Genomic DNA, 18,946 nt, shown 5'->3' on the forward strand with positions numbered 1-18,946 from the left:
GGAAAAACAACCACAGAGATGTTTAACACACAAGGACAACCTAAACAGGTTTAGGTCAAAACACAAATTGCTCACGCTTTACTGGTAGATCCTGAATCAGGTTCAGTATTAAAGGGTTAGAGTTATGCATCATTTGTAACAACCGCATCCAATAATCGTCAGGAAAAGAGATGTGACATGTTGAGTCAATGGCTGAAATATGGAAGGATGGCAGCAGGAGAAGGTGGGGCTTGTGGAGCGTGATGGATGGTGTTTCCAACTGTGAACCCAACCTCAAGCGCGCGTGCAGGAAACCCCCTCCGCTGGCTGCACACGGCACGCAGTGCCACAGTGTTGCAGCACGACACTTGAACGTTGTCTGTGATGTAGGAGGATGATGACAGGAGAGCGAAACGGGAGGAGGTGAGGGGAGAGGGGGATTCAGCCAGTGAGTGGCTCAGGGGGAGTAAGCGAGAGGAAAAAGGGCAGAGGGAGCGAATGAGAGAGTGAGATAAGCAGAGGCGGCAGCATCTCTTCGGTGCATTCAGCTTGCAGCAGCTCAGGAGGCAGGAAGGAAGGAAGGGAGGAAGAGGGAGAACACCAGCACCTCTCTGAAGGGGGCGACACCACACCTCTCTAGCTCTCTCTCTCTCTATCAGATACACACTGTCCCACGTCACAAACACGCATTTTCAGGAGGCGTGAGGCTCAGGAGGAGGAACACCACTCACACGCTCGCTGTTTCTGTTGCCCCAGCTGCGCTTTCGGGAGCTGTCTCTTGAAGACTGGACCAGAGCTGTTTCCATCCTCGCTCGCTTCATCCATCCTATCTTCCCTTCCTGCTTTACCATCCAACACAGAAGCAGCTCTCTGTCACGCATCCCTCGATCATCTGGACTGATTTGTTTGCTCTGTCATTCATCTAACCCCTGATCCACTCTGTCTTCACTCCATTCAGCCTGGACATCAAGAGGCGCCCAGTCAGGAGAAAGACACATCTACAGTCGACTGAGAATCCCACCTTTCAACCGAAATCATGAACTTCCTCCGCCGCCGTCTCTCCGACAGCAGCTTCATGTCCAACCTGCCCAATGGCTACATGACAGACCTTCAGAGGCCTGACCCATCTGCTCCTCCACCCCCCACCGCCTCCTCTCCTTCCCAGCAGGGTGCAGCCCCTGCCTCAGCTCCTGCTCCTGCCCTCTCCCCAACAAAAGCTCCTACTCCATCCCAGGTGCCTGCCAGTTCTCCTGGGCCACAGGAGCGTCGTCCATCCCAGCTGGCCCAGCAGCCCCAACAGGCCCAGTCCTCCTCCTCCTCTGGTGGATCCTCCGGCTTCTTCAGCTCCTTCAGCTCCATCACCAACGTGGTCAAACAGACGGCCGCATCTGCCGCTGGCTTTGTGGAGCAGTCGGCCCCTTCTCCGTCCCTCTCCAAGAAGTTCAAGATCCTGTTGGTCATTGATGAGCCCCAGCATGAGTGGTGAGTGTTGAGAAAATGTCACAGGTTGCCCAAATATCTGTTGGGAAGCTGTGTGTAGTAAAAAGGTCACCCTGTGTTTCATGTTTTCAAGCTCCTTAGGCTTGATGCAGAAAATATTTGGTTCTCAGTCAGCCAGAAGGCACATAATTTATTAGCTTATTTAATTAAATGTGGGTGGATTGGCATGATTTTGATATGCACACTGTTAAAATGACTTGTTGATTGATGGTTGGAATCCTCTGTGAAATCAAAACCAACCAATGGGTTCTATTAGCCAATAAAGTTGCAACACAAACATGAAATTTGATTCTTCTTATTCTGTTGCTTCATATCTGTGTAATAAAATGTCTTCTCCCAGTGATGCTGCTCTCAAAATAGCTCTGTTATTCAAAACAGAAAGGAACAATTTTCTCTGGGCTTTGCATTCACACATTTCACCACCCAGCTCTGTCACCTGTCTCAGCTCTTGTGATTTGACTTGTGCTTTAAGATGCAATATTTGTGTCTATGTTAATGCATGTGTGAGAAGGTTGGTTTTAAAAAGCTTGAAGTCACTGCTAGCATCTCTCGACAGCGCAAGCTGCAGCTATAATCCTCATGCTATCAAGATGCACATCGCTGTTGGACAAAAAGCATGTAGCTTTGAATAAAACATAATCTTCTACAAGTTTAAAGGGAGCTTTCTGCAGAGCAGTGATGTTGCAATACTGTCTACTGTATTCGGTTCCTGGAAATCAGATTTTTATTCGGTAGCAGTTGATGATGGATTGCTAGAGTGTCTAATGTTGTCATAAGCTGGATGTAGCTTTATCTCATCAGGCTATTACAAATGTCTTGTGAAAATGATTGCATGACCTTTCTTGTTTAACAGATGCTCTTTAGGGTTGTTGCAGGTCAATCATTGTTGATCTCTTCATATAAAACATATGTCACTTCAGTAGAGAGCGAACGATGAGAAAGAAAACAGTACACCATGATTCAAAACAATACAACATGCTATAATATAATATAGCATGTTGCTGTGAAACTATGTGATGTGAAAGAACAGAAAAGATTAAAATAGAAACTGATATAATATGGCCACCAGTGTATGAAATAAATCAGTTGGGTGTGTAAATTGCTTCTATTAACATTTTTTACATTTTTGTTAGGATTGGATCGCTCTCAGAAGCTCAGTGAAATCCAGACTTAGATGCCTTCTCTGTAATAGGTCCAATCAAGAAACTTTTCTAACAAATATATCTTGATGCTTAAGCATACCAAGACATTTTGAACAACTTCATGCTCATCTTTTGTGGAAACATTTTTGGGAATATTACTGTTCCAACACAAATCCTCACCAACATACTAAGACATGGATGGTTGGTGGAGAAGACCTTGACCACTCAGCCCAACTTCTTGACCTCAACCTCATAGAACACCTTTTGGATGACTTAAAGTGTTTGACCTCTCAAATATGTTTTCTATAAACACACTCCTATATGTTGTGGAAAGTTTTCTCAGAAGAAAGTCAGATATGAAAGTGTTATAATTGCAAATGTTGGATCAACATCACATTAAATCTGATGGATCAAGAATAAGTTGGTAATCATCTTGGTAAAGGCATTTGAGCAAAAAGTTTTATCGAAACATGGGACAGAATAGGAGTTAATACAATATAGTAGAGTTTGTTGCAATGTGATGCAGTACATTATTATGGAATTTTATACAATATGATACAGATAATACAATACAAGGGATCATGATACAATAAGTTATGAGATAATATGAGAGTTACAGAAATATACATTATGATATCATGAATTTAGGTAAATATGATATAATATGATGCAGTAAAATGCTGTAATAAAATCAATTATGGCAGAACGAGATGAAGCATGATGCATTACAAAACTATATGGAATAGTTTTCCACAATACAATATCACAGGAACTAATATGATGTGAATATCATCTGATTCAGATGCTAAAATGCATCTGTACTATGTAAAACAGTAGAAGATGTAATAATGTCATAGAATCCAATATCACAGCATACTTTAAGATGTAATATGATATATTATGACACACAATATTTAATGCTTCCTTGGGGGTTATTGTTTTGTGAACCAGAGCTGTCTAAACAACTATTTTTACCATTAAAGAAAACTTAAAATTAATTTATAAGAGTGATACTTTATACACTTTATGGATAAAAATGGGTGATAAAATTAAATAATTCCTACTTCAGCACCAACAGAGATTTTACTGCTGTACTGAATATAGTTTTTAACAAGCTGACCACAGATGCATTTTTAAACAATTTGGATCATTTTGGAAATGTTGTACCTTCTGCCTCAAGGGCAGAGTTCATGCTCAAAATGAAGGATGTGTGATACAGTAGGTCTGATGGTGGGCCCTTGATTACTTTAAGAAAATCAACAAGATCCTCTGAAAGTACATGACTGACAATTGAAACTTCAGTAGTTTTTTTAAAGGTTGAATGTGACTGGCAGCTCTAGGTTATAATAACCCTACATTTCATGCTGTGATTGTTTTGGTAGGCTGATTGGTTGGCAGTCTCTAAATGGGTGACACTAGAGTCTACACTCATAAAGGAGACGTTTGAATGCATGGCTTGGCTTTATGTAATCCTGCTTCTATAACATCTGCCATGATTATACAGCATCATCTGTTACTTATAGTTAGAATGCATTAGAAACTTCAGATTACTGATGTTAATGTATTAATGAAAGTACATAATAGGGTTCTTTTAATGAACAATCAAGAACTGTCATTCGTAAACAGATTGTACATGTACTGCTCTCATCTTATGGAGCATTGTAGGGTTCTGACCAGGCTCTAATTTTCACAACTGATAATCACATCAAATGACTTGAAATAGACACTATAATGTTGTCTGGTTAAGATCTTGTGCAGGAGTTTTAAATTGACAGCTTTAACCCATAATATGATACAGAATTAGTTACAGGACATTGGCAACATGAATAATACAAAAAATAAAGTCTAATGACTAATTTTTGCATCTACCTGCTCTGTTTTCAGAATAATTTTTCTTATTTTGTTTTCCAGATGTTCCTTTAGCCTGAGAAATATTAATATTAATGTTGTGTTCCTTGGAGGATGATAGCAGAGCTTTCACGAGGCCTCTGGGCCAGAGTAGCATTTGGCTGAGTCTTATTGATTTTCCACACAGAAAGGAGTGGTCGGCTTTTAGTAGTTCAACTTGGTAAACACAAGATCTCACTGAAAATATTCCATCCGAATGTCAATCAGTTTGATATAAGAAGTCTAATCCTGCCCTTTGACTTCTAAAACAGCTGTCATCTGAAGGAAATATTCACCATAATACATTGCTCAGCTGGGCTGTGAGCAGATTCAGTTTTTGGCAAGTGTATCCGGGGGAAAACACACACACACCACACACAAAGCGAGACCGACAGAGAAAGAGAAAAATGCATCAGTAAGTACAACTAAACAGCACACAGTCACTGATAAAATGACTGAATACTACAATTTTATAATTTTCAAATGAAGAAAGCACAAAATTATTTACTGAATTCTCATATGTTTGTCAAACAGCAGGGAAATAAAAGATTTGCTGAAAGAACTCTAATTCTCCCTCTTTTTAAGGAAGAGACTAGGAGGCAGTCAGATGCTTATGAAACATATTCAATCAACTATTTACAACATACATCAGGTTCTAGTAGTTGGTCAGCCTAAAGCATTCAGGTGCATTTGGATACAATCAATGATCTAAAATAGAAAGGAGTTTTGCCTGTCAGTCAGTTTAGGTTTAATGGCTTCCAAAAAATGTAATACATAAGTCTAGAAAAGAAATATTCACTAGTGAAGAAACCACAATATCCAAGATAGTTTCAAATTGTCTCTGCAGGGAAAATCTTAGGAAGTTCAATTTGAACTCACATTGCCAAGAGAATTTGGAGAAAGCCTAAAAGCTACAGGGATCATTTAGTATGTCATAAAATTCTCTACTCTTTGAGAGGGAATGTGGAGGCTTTACTTTGAAAACCTGTACCTCAAAACTAAGCATAGATCACTACCAGATCTCAAGCAGATTTTTTTAGAGTAGACAGTTGGTGATCATTTTACAAGCAGGTCCCCAGGGAAAGTTTTCAGCCCTTATTCTTAACAAAACAATCAAACATGACCTGATCATCAACTGAATAATTGGAATGCAGTTGGTCTTAGACCTAAGCCCTATTTAGAAAGTCTCTAAAGCTTAATGCTTCCATGTTTAAAAAATTTTGACCTAAAGCTGATAAGATCACACATCAAATTGCTTCTCTAAATCATCAAACCTAATGCTGTTTTTAAAATATTTTATATGCTAGTTGTATTTAGGAAATGATATTTTTTTAAATATCACTTAACACTGGTAAGTCTGAAATATGGAGAAACAGTAAAACATTTTTGAAATGTCCTTTGTTTATTATACCTTACTAAATCAAAGCAATTAAGTGAGAAAAACTAGACCTTAGACAGTGATGAGCAAAGTATTAATGTTATGATGTTATAATGAGTTATTTATGCCATATACATGGTATAACTACTTTTAGTATTTGTGTTGCATATAAATAACAATGAAGGTTTGCAATCTTAATTGGGTATAAACCAAGTATGGAAATAATTAATTCAGTCATAATGGTTATTAGGAAACTGGACAGGAAAATTAGCTTGGAGTTCCTGCCAAACAGGTCACAGTAAAGAGAGGAGGAATCTACAGCAGAGTGGCTGCTTATATCTTTGTCTTTGTCAAGCAGAAAGCTGTTTAATATTTATGAATATTGAAAAACAAATAACTATTGACTCAGAATTCTGCATCCAACACAATAATGGTTTAAGTTATTTGGCTTGATTAGGGTTTGATGATCCTCCAACTACTTCCTGCCATCTTCTTCTTCGTGGTTTGCGCCAGTAGCAACATCAGGTTGTTGATCACGTGATTTGTATGATGCAAAAAAAAGTGTTTTCACTGCAGTTTTGCATATTACAAATATTTTGATACATCTATTAACCTCCTCATCTTGATAAAAACATTAGTTTTTTTTCCAAATTGGCCTGTTTCCATTAAGCAAATGTATGTTTGTAAATTCATGTTGCCCAACTTTATGGTTAATAAAAACGCAGCTACATTAAGTAATGTATCTTCATTTCTCTAAATTACAGATTTTTGTCATTCTACCACAAAATCAATTTCTAGATTCAGTAAATGAAGTGACAGGAGCAAAACAAACAATCGTGACATAGCAACAAATGACGCAAATATCTCTTTATGAATAGTGCCTGTTTGTTGCATAAACAAGCTGAGGAGTCACTGCTCTCTCGGCAACTGACAACTCATGGTGTTCAGACCTCTGACTCTGTCACAAAAAGGCCATAAGAGGAGTCCATCAATAAATCTAAAACAGAAAGAGTGTGTAGTTTCAGCAGTTTGGAATTGAGTTATGTTGAGTTATGTCTCTGAGTAGTCTCGTTTAAGATTTGTGTAAGTGTCCCGAGCATTTTGAGGTTGAGGATAGAAGGGAATGTCCTTTCTTTCAAGGCTGGAATTGGGACATGGAGGAGGGTAGATAAAGGAGAACATCTGGGAATCTCTTTTTTTATCCCTTTCGCTTGATGTCTCTGTTGTGTCTATTCAAGTCTAATATTTTTCTCTATCTGCCTCTTTTATTATCACGACTTTGTGTTGCTCAAGAGAAAATGCTTTGGGTTCACGATGTGATGATGTTATTAGAAGAGACGTGGTGATTCAGCAGTTTCAGCCCAAAGGCCACATCTGGGTTTTCTCCTTTGCTCTCTGCATTTCTCTGCATCTCTCTCGCACCTTTCGTTGCATATTTCAAATGTTTTATTTTTCTACATATCCAATAAATATGTGCTCTTCAGTGTCTGCCACAAAGCAAATGACTGTATTCACTACCTGATATTGCATAAGCACTCATCAGATGAAATTATTTTGGACTGTTGACTTTTATAACTGACTCATGGGGGATGTGATTTTGTTTTTTGACTGCAGGTTAGAGATGAATATCCTTTGCTTTGCCTGCAGCAAATAACTGAACTTTAACTCTGTTGTTTCATTATTTTATTATTATGTAATAACTTTAGAAGCTTGGTAAAAAGAAAAATACTTATTAACTCTGACTTGAGGTGATCCTACAGTCATATAAGTGGCAAAACAAGCTTCTGTTGGTCTATATAGTGTTTAAAATAAGGATAGAACATGTCAATATTTTTCTCAGCATACATTTCAAATGGTTGTATAGTTGTAATATCTTTAAATGGCATCAATATTAGCATTTTTATAGCTTGTAGTGATTGCACAGTAGTTTTTTGTGCCTGACCGATGTGATTGCACTAACTTGACTCTAGCATCCAGAATGTGGGTTTGGCCCTCTAGATTAGTGAAGACGCAGGCCCATAATGAGAACAGGTGGAGAGGAAAATAATCATATATCTCTGTCAGATTTACACACACACACACACACACACACCCACACGCACGCAAACAAGCAGGTGGCTTTCTGCTACTCTGTTTTCAAGTTATGCTATCCAGAGTAAATATGTGCCACTACAGAATGATTTGGTGGTTTCCACATCCTTGTTTCTGCTTACTGTACCCTCGAGGAGTGATTTTAAAAGAAAGTAGGCGAAGGTTACTGACTACTGACAATGTCTCCTTTGCAGTTTAAATATGTCTTTTTAAAAGACACCCACATACAAAACAATGCAGGCACTCTGTTGACTTCAGGTTAATTGGTGCATCATTCACACATTTGAGTGAGTAGATGATATAAGGCAGCCATACTAAATCATTGGTGGCACCACGACGCTCAGCTGCAGGTCACAGATTCAAACAGTAAGATTCAGGACTGACCTTATTAGAGTCAGAGGCAGTGTCCCGCTGACTTTACAGGGTGCTCCAGGAATCGACCTCCCAATGTCTTATACCACTTATCGGTTGTCATACTACACTAGTGGCATTTAAAGCCTCGCAGATGAGAAAGATTACACTCTTCAACCTTGGAAATGTCAGAATATTGAGTGGCTATTGTGCTGGAAAGATGAAGATATTTTTCTAAATTCTGAATGACAAACACATGACATTTTCATTTGTTTGAATTTGCCGTACAGCAAATGTTTAGTTTTTTATAATTTCTACTGGTAGCTTCATTTTGCAGGGCCAGACCATTTTCTACAAAGCTGTTTGTTTTACAAAGTAACTTGGCTGTGATTTCTTCTAGTATGGACTTTCTTTTTGTGTTCTTTAAACCAATCATACTTGACTTCACATGTACAGAAAACCCTGTAGGATTTATCTTTGATGTGTCTGGGTCAGAACTAATTTTAGCTTGCTAACATGCCCTGTTGGACAGCAAATGTTTATGGACAAACTGTAATGCATTTGTTTAGAACCAGACAGAAAGAACCGTTCATCTTACTAATCAAGGCACTGTGTCTCTCTTTGAAAGAAATGATTATATTTATACATATGTATATATACATGGCATTTTTTTATATAAAGCTATACTTTGTAATGTTTTTATTGCCACACACTTATCCCACATTGTCTCAGTGAAGGCAGAGTTTCATTACATTTGGCTTCTGTCTGCTTTCCCCAAGGCCAGGCTATTTGTAAATGCAGAATCGTGCCAATACCCAGTGGCTTTAAGAAGAGCTGTAATCCTTCAGCTCTATTGGGACTGAGTATCACAGATCACCCATTAACAAAATGTTATCAGTAAGGGGAGAGCAGTCAGCCTTTTAGCTAATTTTAAAGTGTGCTATGGAAGAATGTTACCATATGCATTACTAAATTACAGTATTTCACTTTTACTTTTTTGGGACTTTGCTAGTGTTTTTGTTCTGTACCCTGTAGCTGAAATTTTACAATGGCAATTAAGGAAGTGGAGCTTCTAGCTCTAACCGCCTGTCTTGTTAATATAAATCTTCACCTCCGCAGACCTTGCACTTGAAGAACAGAAGTAATTGGTCCAACCATTCTTAAGGTAATATCTGTCTTATTTCTGTAAAGATGAGAAACAGTATTCTTTTTAAAGGTTTTAGTGGCACAAGTAGCTTTTATTCAAAGGCCAACGGACGGCATGAAGGACGGATAGAGAAGGGAAAGACATGTAGCAAGTGGTCAGGGGCTGGGAATTGATCTGAAAACAACTGCATTCATTACTGTGGCCTCTGGTGTGCCTGCTCCACCACTGAGAAATGTGGCGTTCCTGCAGAAATAGTCTTACACTCTCCTGTAGACAAAATACATGATAAAATATGTGGTTTTATCAATTTTTAAATTTTATACCAAATACTGTAATGCCACTCTCTTCACTCTTCAAAACTTGTAAGGACAACATCATGAAACAACTGTCATTTGTTTACAATAGCGTATCTAGTTGCCTGGTCAACTTGTTGCTATGGATGGATATACTACTAAATAACCTTTCAGTCTGAACTGTATTAGTAAGTCAGCTCTTTCAACAAGATCGCTTATTGCAGTGGCCGATCATCACTTATCTGTGGGAGCTTCTGTGGGATGTCATTCCTGTTATATTGGTCAAATTGAACCTGAGTTGATTTGCAGTCTGACTCATGCCTCATTGAGTTTTCTTTTAGCTCTATATTGTCTATGCAACAAAGCGATTTACCAGAACTACCTATAGGATGAGCTATTTGCACTGAAAATACACAGAAATGGCTGGTTAAAAATTGCTGCCTTTTCAGATGAAAAACATTAAAACTATAGGCATTGATTTTCATATTGCTGATGGCGTCTTTGTGCAGTGAAACAGCTCTATCATATTCCAGAGATGAAAGACTTTGCAAAAAGCACAGCAATATCTTACAGGGCTACAGAGTAAATAGGACCATTCAGAGTTGCAGCCTGCAGTGGCGTAGACCTCTGTTGCTATGGTACCCGGTAATGATTCTGAAAAAATCTGGTTGTAAGCAGGGATGTAGTGAAATATGAGACAGAACAGTTGACATTTAGTTCTCTGGTTGAGCTAAGGCAAAGAAAGAAAAAGATGTTAAGTTTTTTTTCTTCAAATTTTTCTCCCTTCCTGATTTTGTCCTCATATGGTTAAATAGTCTGTGAGCAAATGGACATTACATATAAAAGTGCAACAAAAAGTATGAGTTTGAAAAAATTTGTCTCAAACTTGTATCCAAAAAATACTTCTAGTCAATACATGTTCAAGGGGGTTTCACACTCTCTATAAGAAAATCTTGTGTTTGAATCTATAGCTCAGACCTTTCTTTGTGACGTTTGAATGCTCTCTATGTGGAAGGGCATATTCTTGGTTATCAGTTATCTTATCTTTAACAAAAAAATATGCAGTTCAAGATAACTGAAGATGTGTTGTCTGTCCTCTGTGTGTCTGTACTGTACTGTTCTGTGAGGGACTGGCAGTCTGTTTCGTATTCCCAATCTTGTCCAATGACAGCCAGAGATTGTCATCTGCCCTGCCACAAACCTACTTGAAGGATGGATGAATAGATGAATAGATGGATGGATCATAAAACTGTAATTTGATTTACCCAAATATTTCAAAAGATTGTCTATTGACAAAAATGCAATATGGTACATAGGTGGATTAAAAATTTCTCTTAGAGGCACAGCTGTATAATCTAGCACAGTAGTTTGTAGCTTTTGTTTGTTCCTGCATGTTGTTTTCTCTTTTGAGAGTTGCAGGTTAGATTAATGACAATGGCTGTAAATTTGCCATGGTTGTAAATGGGACTGTGAGAAAGGCTCTGTTTCTGTCTTTCAGCCTATCCTGGTTGAACCCTACTGATAGAAGAAACAAACCATATCTCTCCTCTGTGATCTTTAAAATTGGCACAGCTTATAGATGAATAGATTCTTTAAACAGGATGAAAAAATGTCTTGTTCTTCGACAGCATTATCTTTTATCTCAGTCATTTGTTAACCTTGTAGATCAATGCTTTTTTTGCTGGATCATAGAATATATAGTTTATTATTCAGCTATGTAATCTAAAACACTTAATGGGAGTACAGTAGGGCCAAAGCTGCAAGTTACTGTCAGTCCCTTTATGGCCTTATCAGTATGTATATTTGGCTTTATTTTTAAAAACAGGTTTATGCATGAACTATTTAAATGTATTAATTGGATTAATTGAAGTTTTTTCTCTCCACTGTCACCACATGCTTGTGCAAGATGAAGGACAACTCCAAAAATATAGGTTTCACAAAAAACCTGGCTTGTTGGTTTTTAAAACATATAGCATACATATAGCATATAAAACACATACTATATATGCAAATGTATATGCTTAGAAGGATTTGATTGATTGATTGATTGATTAATTGATTTGTCCACATTGACATGAAAAAGAATAAAGACATGATTCACAACAAAACATTTGACTGCATTGTATAATAAATAACTGAAGTGAACTGCCTCTTATGTAATTAGATCTATGCTGACTATATGATTGGACTGTACTTGTATTAATTTGTCCTGACCTGAATCAGGACACAATCGGATTCTTCATAATGACTTATACTTGAATCTTTTTGTCTTGTAACGTGCCCTGGGATAACATTTATTGTTATATAGATAAATTAATATGAAACAAAATGAATTTGAATTAAGGTGTAAAATGTGCGACTGTAAACTCTAGTTCTATTTTATTTTTTATATAGCAGCCCATTTACCGACTAATATTTTCATAATTACACATTTAGTATGCAGTTCGTTCTCCATGAGCTTGACTTGGAGGTTGTCAGAATTTGTAAATGTGTCTCTGTTTGCATAATGTGTATAAATGTGAAAAATCACCCCATCTGTTTTTCAGGTTCTCCTCAGGATGAAATAGTTTGCTCTATATTATGCCTCAGTAGATAAATGGACTGTATAAATATTTTACCACCATTTTGAAATGTTAAATCAAAATCGATCTGTCTGCAGCAGAAATGTAGCAATTAGCTAAATCAATAATTTAGATTCATATTTTGCATATGCACTTAAAGCTTATATTTAGTTAGTTTTCATTAGAGAAAAGTGTTTCAGCTCATATTAATACTGAGTTCTCTTTCTAATTTCTAACATGAATGTGTAAATATGTAAATGCATCTGTTCTGAACCGAAAGCTATTTTAACACTGTCATATTATGGAGTTTTGCCTCTGACTTAAGTAGGAAAATCACATCAGGTGTAATGCGGTTTTCTTTAGCATTACGGTGAAGATAGACGTCCATAAAATTAATGTAAATCAGCGTGATGTCCTATAAAGCAAACCACACTTCTCTAGCTTCTCTGTGTGTGTGTGGTTTCTAATTTTGATGGATGGGTTGCATTAGTGCAAGTGTTAACTGTGCTGGACAACCTGCACTGTTATTCACTGATAAACAATACTTCGTTAATTATACATACATTAAACTTCAGGAGACGACTCAAGCTAATTTTTTTCAACAAATTAGTAAATGAGAGACATTCTTCAGTTTACTGTACTCTTGCTTCTGCTTTTCTCTGATAGGACTCAATCATTTCAGACAAGGGCCATGATCTTTGCTGACTGTTATTTGACTGCACTTTAAATGTTTTGTGTTAAATACATTTTATGTTGAGACAACAGTTCTGTCATTACCAGAAACCCAATTTATTTAGCAAAGCTTGCAATACAGAGACAAACTGGAAAAGCCAAACTACTGTGGTGTTACTTGGCTGAAATGTGTGTTTATTCATTTCCAGTCAGAAATAATTAAGCCCATCACAACATTGTGATATACCTTTAAAATAATAGGAATAAAGATAAAAAAAAACATCTAACTTTAAACTTGTTCATTATTGTTCAGTTCCCAGCTTCAGTACTTTGTGGAGCTTTTTTTTTTTTAGCCTTTGTAATTTCTAACAGATATTTTGGTAAGTTGTTACAAACTTAGATCTTAGACCAAACCAGGTAATTGATTAATATTCCTGAAATACAGTCCCACATCACCCACCTCCATGCTTGGTCATGAAGATGGTATCCTTCAAATCACAAGTTTGGCATTTCTTACACCAGAGATGCTGCAGATCCAGGCATCCAAGCAGCTCCAGTTTGATTCTGTATATGAAGTCCTTTATTCAGTTCAGTTTATTTATTTAGCACCAATTCACAACACGTCATATCAATGCACATGCATACGTTCCAAGTTTCCTCGTTATCAAACAGTGGAGTCAAATTCAGTTTTATTCAAAATTATTAAAAAGTTGTTGTTTTTTATCCAAGGAAATCCAGCAGGCTGCGTTACTTCACTCACTTGTAGCCTTCACTTCTCCTGGACAAACGCCAGGAGACGGTGGAGAATTGCTTGCATTGTGTCATTGACTTTGCTGCAGCAGAGCCTAGTTTGTTATTTATTCAACACACATCTCATAACATTTTTATCAGAAAACTTTCAGCTGGCTTTATGTTTAGGTCAGTGAGGTTTGTAGTTGTTCCATAACTTCCTTATAATGCCCCCAGTTGTGTCACTGGAAATATAATTTCTTTAGTCTTTCTTTATGGAATGTTTTTCAGGTCTTGATGACAAATATATCCTCTTTGCCTCTGTGGAAGTTCCCTTGACTTTCTCATCTCAAATCTCACATCTCACCTATATGAAAGTATGTAGAATTTGATCAGCTCCAGAATATCTTCATCAGTGGGGTTCATATGTATTGCAGCTGAAGCTAGGAAGACCCAACAGCTGTTAATATTTTCACTCACATTGTGAAAAAACTGTGTTCCTGAGCTCAGCTTTGACTTAGTTGGATATTACAGATATAAAAACTTCCTTTTTTTGCAATTCAAGCAGGAACACAAAGGCATGGATGGTTTATTTTTGTCATCTTTGTTGCCATGGAAACACACAAATTAGATCAGTGGATCTAAGTAAGTGTGTGCTGCTGAGATGCTTTGGTCATTGTTGACATGTTTAGTGTGCTCAGGGTGCAATTCAACCCTTCTCAATACCAAAAAACCAGTACAACAGTCAGAATTGTCAGAACAGACCTTTTGTAAATCTATGTATTGTACTCACAATTGTCTTATTTTTATGTGGCTCAGGAGGAATCCTTCAACTTAAGTTTCTGTCTTACTCTTCTCCGGCAGAAACACACAAATCTTTAAAGTTATAGTTACCACAAAAAAGTGAAAGGCTAAAAAAAGAAAAAGATCTTTCTGAGACAAATTACTGAAATGACAACTGACGAAAGAAAACATGACAGACACATTTTGTAGAAACGTGCAGTCCAATTGCCTGCAGAACTAGACCTGAAACTGAACATTGAGGAATTGGATTTTATTGAGACACAATCTGCAGCAAAGATTGTAAGGTAGAGACGTTTTTGCTTCTTATGTACCAAGAGGCAGCTGTCAGAATAGTTTCCATTATGATCTAAAAACAGATTTTGTAGTTCAGTTCAGTGATAATGATCAGAATATCCAACGCTGCACCTTTCTTTGTAATTAATCAATGTTCAGATTCAGACCAGGATTGTCCATGCCAAGTCAAATTTTTAGTCACATCAGTCATTTGCAGCAGATTTTATTTATAATGGAACAAATAAGCTGCTACAGACTTTCCTGCCACTTACAAATATTGGATCTCCCATAAAAATCCAATGTTCCTTGGGTCCAGCAGCTTACTGTATTATATTAACTGTACTCTAATTGAAATGAAAGTACATATAATTTGATCAGCTCCAGAGAAGGGCTGGACAGGGGAAGCTTTTCCACCCCTTGAGTCATCCCTGTATCCACTCAACGCACTGAAGAAGCAACCTCTAGGATGTTTAAGCTTAGCGATTAAACACATTTTCAAGTTTTCTCAAAATATTTCGGAGGTTCAGTGAACTCCCTGGTGTAGAATTTTGAACTGGGTCGTTCCTGCTCTGTCTACCCCCCTTTTTGTCTTTAGGCTGCGAGCTGAGCAGATTGAGTCTGCCTTTTGTTTGTCTTCCATTACACCGGGGTCGATGTGAAGCGCTGTTAGTTTTGGATTCAGCTGGGAATAAGAGGTATCTGACATATAGTGGATGCCAGGAGCTGCAGGAAAAACAGATAGAGGAGATGGAGGAGCAAACCTAATGAGCTGGTTTGAAAAGCAGTAACTTCACGCACAAACGAGGATGCTGATGATCAAAAGTGGAAAAAAATAACTTTAAGTTGCTGTATTAATTTGCATATTTTGCTAAGCTCCAGGAACATATCTATTTCAACCAAAATATGAAAATAGCAACATCTAAAAGCTGTGTAATAATTACCTATGAAACTCAGTGTAACAGTTTCATAAAATTGATGTCAATCCAAAGTTAAAGGATTAATTTATACATTAATAAAAGGTTATATCTTTTTCTGACGTCAGCTTCAAACAAAACACTTCCTGTATGTCACAGTAAAGGTTTTATAGCAGTCAATGCACAATGATAATAATCAAAAAAGGTTTTTTTGATGAAAAAGAAAGTAATTTAGGTAGGAGTTTAACGGAGCAGCTATAACCTTTGTTCTTTTTTCAATGTGTTGACATCATTTTTTCACAGTTGACAGTACACTCTGCTGACAGAAACAACAGTAAGCACCTCACAACAACAGGAAAACATGCAGATCCCAAACCTACTGCCAGCTGGTGAACAGAATCTGCTTTCTGCAGCTATTCACCACATTCTGCCAAATTTAGTAACTGCAGTGAAAACTTGCTTCCCTTTTTTGACATGGGGCCCAAGAGTCCTGGCGGCGCCCCTGCTTCCATATTTTGTCTTTTCTAGATTATACATTAGCTTCCTTGAGTGATTTTTGACTTATTTTTTGTAATCAAGTTTGCCTTTTCCTTCTAGTTTTTATGACTGTCACTTTATAATCTAAAACAAATGTGTGTTTGTTCAGCAAATCTTCAAATTGTTTTGACTCTTTCTGGTTGATATTTTGCATGTGTGCCTTGTTTGTGATTACTAATGTAAAATGCATTTAGTCTACTATTCCAGATTTTTGCACTGCATCACATTCACAACAATGACTGAATAACTGAAGTTATTTCATGCTTTGCAGCTACACAGTTAAACTTAAATTATATTTTTGCACCAGTAAGAAAGATTCTCTGTTAATGTTTCTCGGCAAACTCTGAATTACTGTTTGAAATTGCCAAAAGTGATTTACTGATGCCTGTAAATGTCTTTACATAAACTTTTGTGGATAAAATGCCACCATCTGTTGCTATTAGCAACTGGATGCTGGATAAAACTTTCTAACTCATTGTTTTACTCTAGTTATTATGGAGATCTAAATTTGTCTGCAATACAAGGAATACAAGTACAAAAAGATTTCTGTGGTCTAGAAAAAAAAATTCAAAATATTTTACCAAGACAGAAATAATGAGCCCAGTTTTTCTTTTTGTTTGTTGCTATGGATACCTGTGGGAGATTCCAAGTTAGCCTTGAGGGTCAGGTGAAGGACTGTTCACAGCTAAAATAGGAGTTTTAGGAGTTATTGAGGTTTGTGTGGTTTTAGGTTGGGAAAAGACACATTTCCTAAGCAAGAATTTTGCTTATGATTATTTAAAGTCAAGATGCAATTTACTTCACCTTTTAAATTTGATAGTAAATTATTTTTATTATAACCTTTCTAATGCAGGCTGGGGTGTCTCTAATAACCTTTGTGTGTAAAGTGTCTCGACTTGTGAGATCTGAACAACATAATAGAACAACATTATAATCTTCTTTAACCTCTACTGTAGCCCTCACACACAGTCGTGCAGCGTGGCTCTGGTTACTTAAAATATAAATTATACCAACAGAAAATCCAAAGAGATAGTTAATTTACTTTTCACCTACTATATAAATAAATAATATGTACACTTACATAATTACAGAGATTTACCAAAAATTCACACGTCATCATAATAAACAGGCTCCACCTGTTTGATTGCTTATTAACACAAATAATTGATCAACTAATCATATGGTAGAAGGTAAAAAAAATAATGATTGGATGTGGTGAGGATCAGATTTAAGCGACTTTGAATGTGTGATGATTGGTTGAGGTCAGATCTGAGGATTTCATAACCGGCTGATCTACTGGGATGTTCACACACACCCATTCGTAAGATCACAGAGAAAGGTTCAAAGAAGATAAAAGTTTCTTTATTTGTGTCAGACATCAGAGGCAAAGGGGCAAACTGGTTTCAGATGATAGAAAGCCAACAGCATCTCAAATAACCAGTCACCATGCAGAATATGAGCTTTACATTCTCTGAAGCTTGAAGCAGATGAGCTACAGCCGCAAAAGACATTTGTGCATTTTTCTATCAACAGGAAAGTAAGGGTACAGGTCACATTATTATAGTTTCTAAAGTTGGACAGTAACCGATTGGAAATAATTACCTGGTGCAAAAGTCTTGATTTTAGCTGCTACATTCAGTTGGTTAAGTTGGAATTTTGCAGTAAAAACACTTAGGGCCCCTTAGTATCAGTTCAGAATTATTTAATATCCAATTTAACTCTGTATTGTTGCTGATCATATCATCCTGTTATGTTCATCTTCATTTCTATATCTAGCAGGATAATACACCATTCCAAACAGCTAAAGTCATCTCAATTTGGAGATAAAATTTAGCCCACTTACTCCAATGACTTCTATGTCACCTATGCTGCATTGTCCTTCTGTATAATTCTGTTATGTCCATATAATCCAAAATTTTCAGATTGGGATTTGAAAAGCATGTATAACTCAGTACTACTAAGGGACACCTAAATAATCAAAACCTGTAAGATGAGGATGTATCCAACTGTAACCTACTGACAGGGTAATAAAGCATTCCTGCTATGCTTTCTCAAGGCTAGTCATATCTTGTTTCATGTAACGTAAGATATCTGTTTTGTAGTTTTCAACTCTTACAAAACAAGGTAGGACAACAGAATTAAATAACTGATGCAATTATATGCAGTTTAAATCAGAGGTTAATTATTGAACTGCTGTATGTCAAAAGCAGATACAATTAAAATTTATCTTTGCTCCAAAGAGCAATAACATCTAAAACACGGATTAGAATAAGAAATGGTATATATAACTAATATTTGCTCAGGCTATTTTCTGTTTTCTGTAGATAATATGCATTTCTCCATATGTGCATGCAGCGTACATGGTGACTTGTGTGGGTGGGATTGCAGCGACTTCTAGTGTGTGGTATCATGCTGAGAACTACCTCCTGCACATCCACAATTCATGTTCTGGATTTTACAAACCAAGCACTTTTCCATGTTATCTTGAGGAATTACAGCAGGGCTACAGCCACATTTAGCAAAGTGTGTCTGACCCTGTGTGTTTTCATGAGCAGAGTGAGCTGCATTTTGAGTCGTGACCAGAAAATATCCTCCATCCAGAGCTCAGCTCAGACACCCACATGGAGGTTTTGCTGCTCTCAGTGGAAAGCTGTGCTGTACGCTGGGGTGTGCATGCATTTGTTAACC

The 18,946-nt window shown here is 37.1% G+C and overlaps 1 protein-coding gene across 1 annotated transcript in view; it reads left to right on the forward strand.

Annotated features, from left to right (window-relative positions):
* The first annotated feature begins 412 nt into the window (after nt 1–412).
* syn2 (synapsin II) overlaps nt 413–18,946 on the forward strand; it is a 78,404-nt gene continuing 59,870 nt past the window's right edge. The window contains exon 1 of the mRNA XM_005796958.2: nt 413–1,461. Coding sequence (XP_005797015.1) covers nt 1,016–1,461 — 446 coding nt within the window. The 5' untranslated portion in view covers nt 413–1,015. The remainder of the gene's footprint in view (nt 1,462–18,946) is intronic.

Source organism: Xiphophorus maculatus, chromosome 20, assembly GCF_002775205.1.
Source record: "Xiphophorus maculatus strain JP 163 A chromosome 20, X_maculatus-5.0-male, whole genome shotgun sequence".
Lineage (NCBI taxonomy): Eukaryota > Metazoa > Chordata > Actinopteri > Cyprinodontiformes > Poeciliidae > Xiphophorus > Xiphophorus maculatus.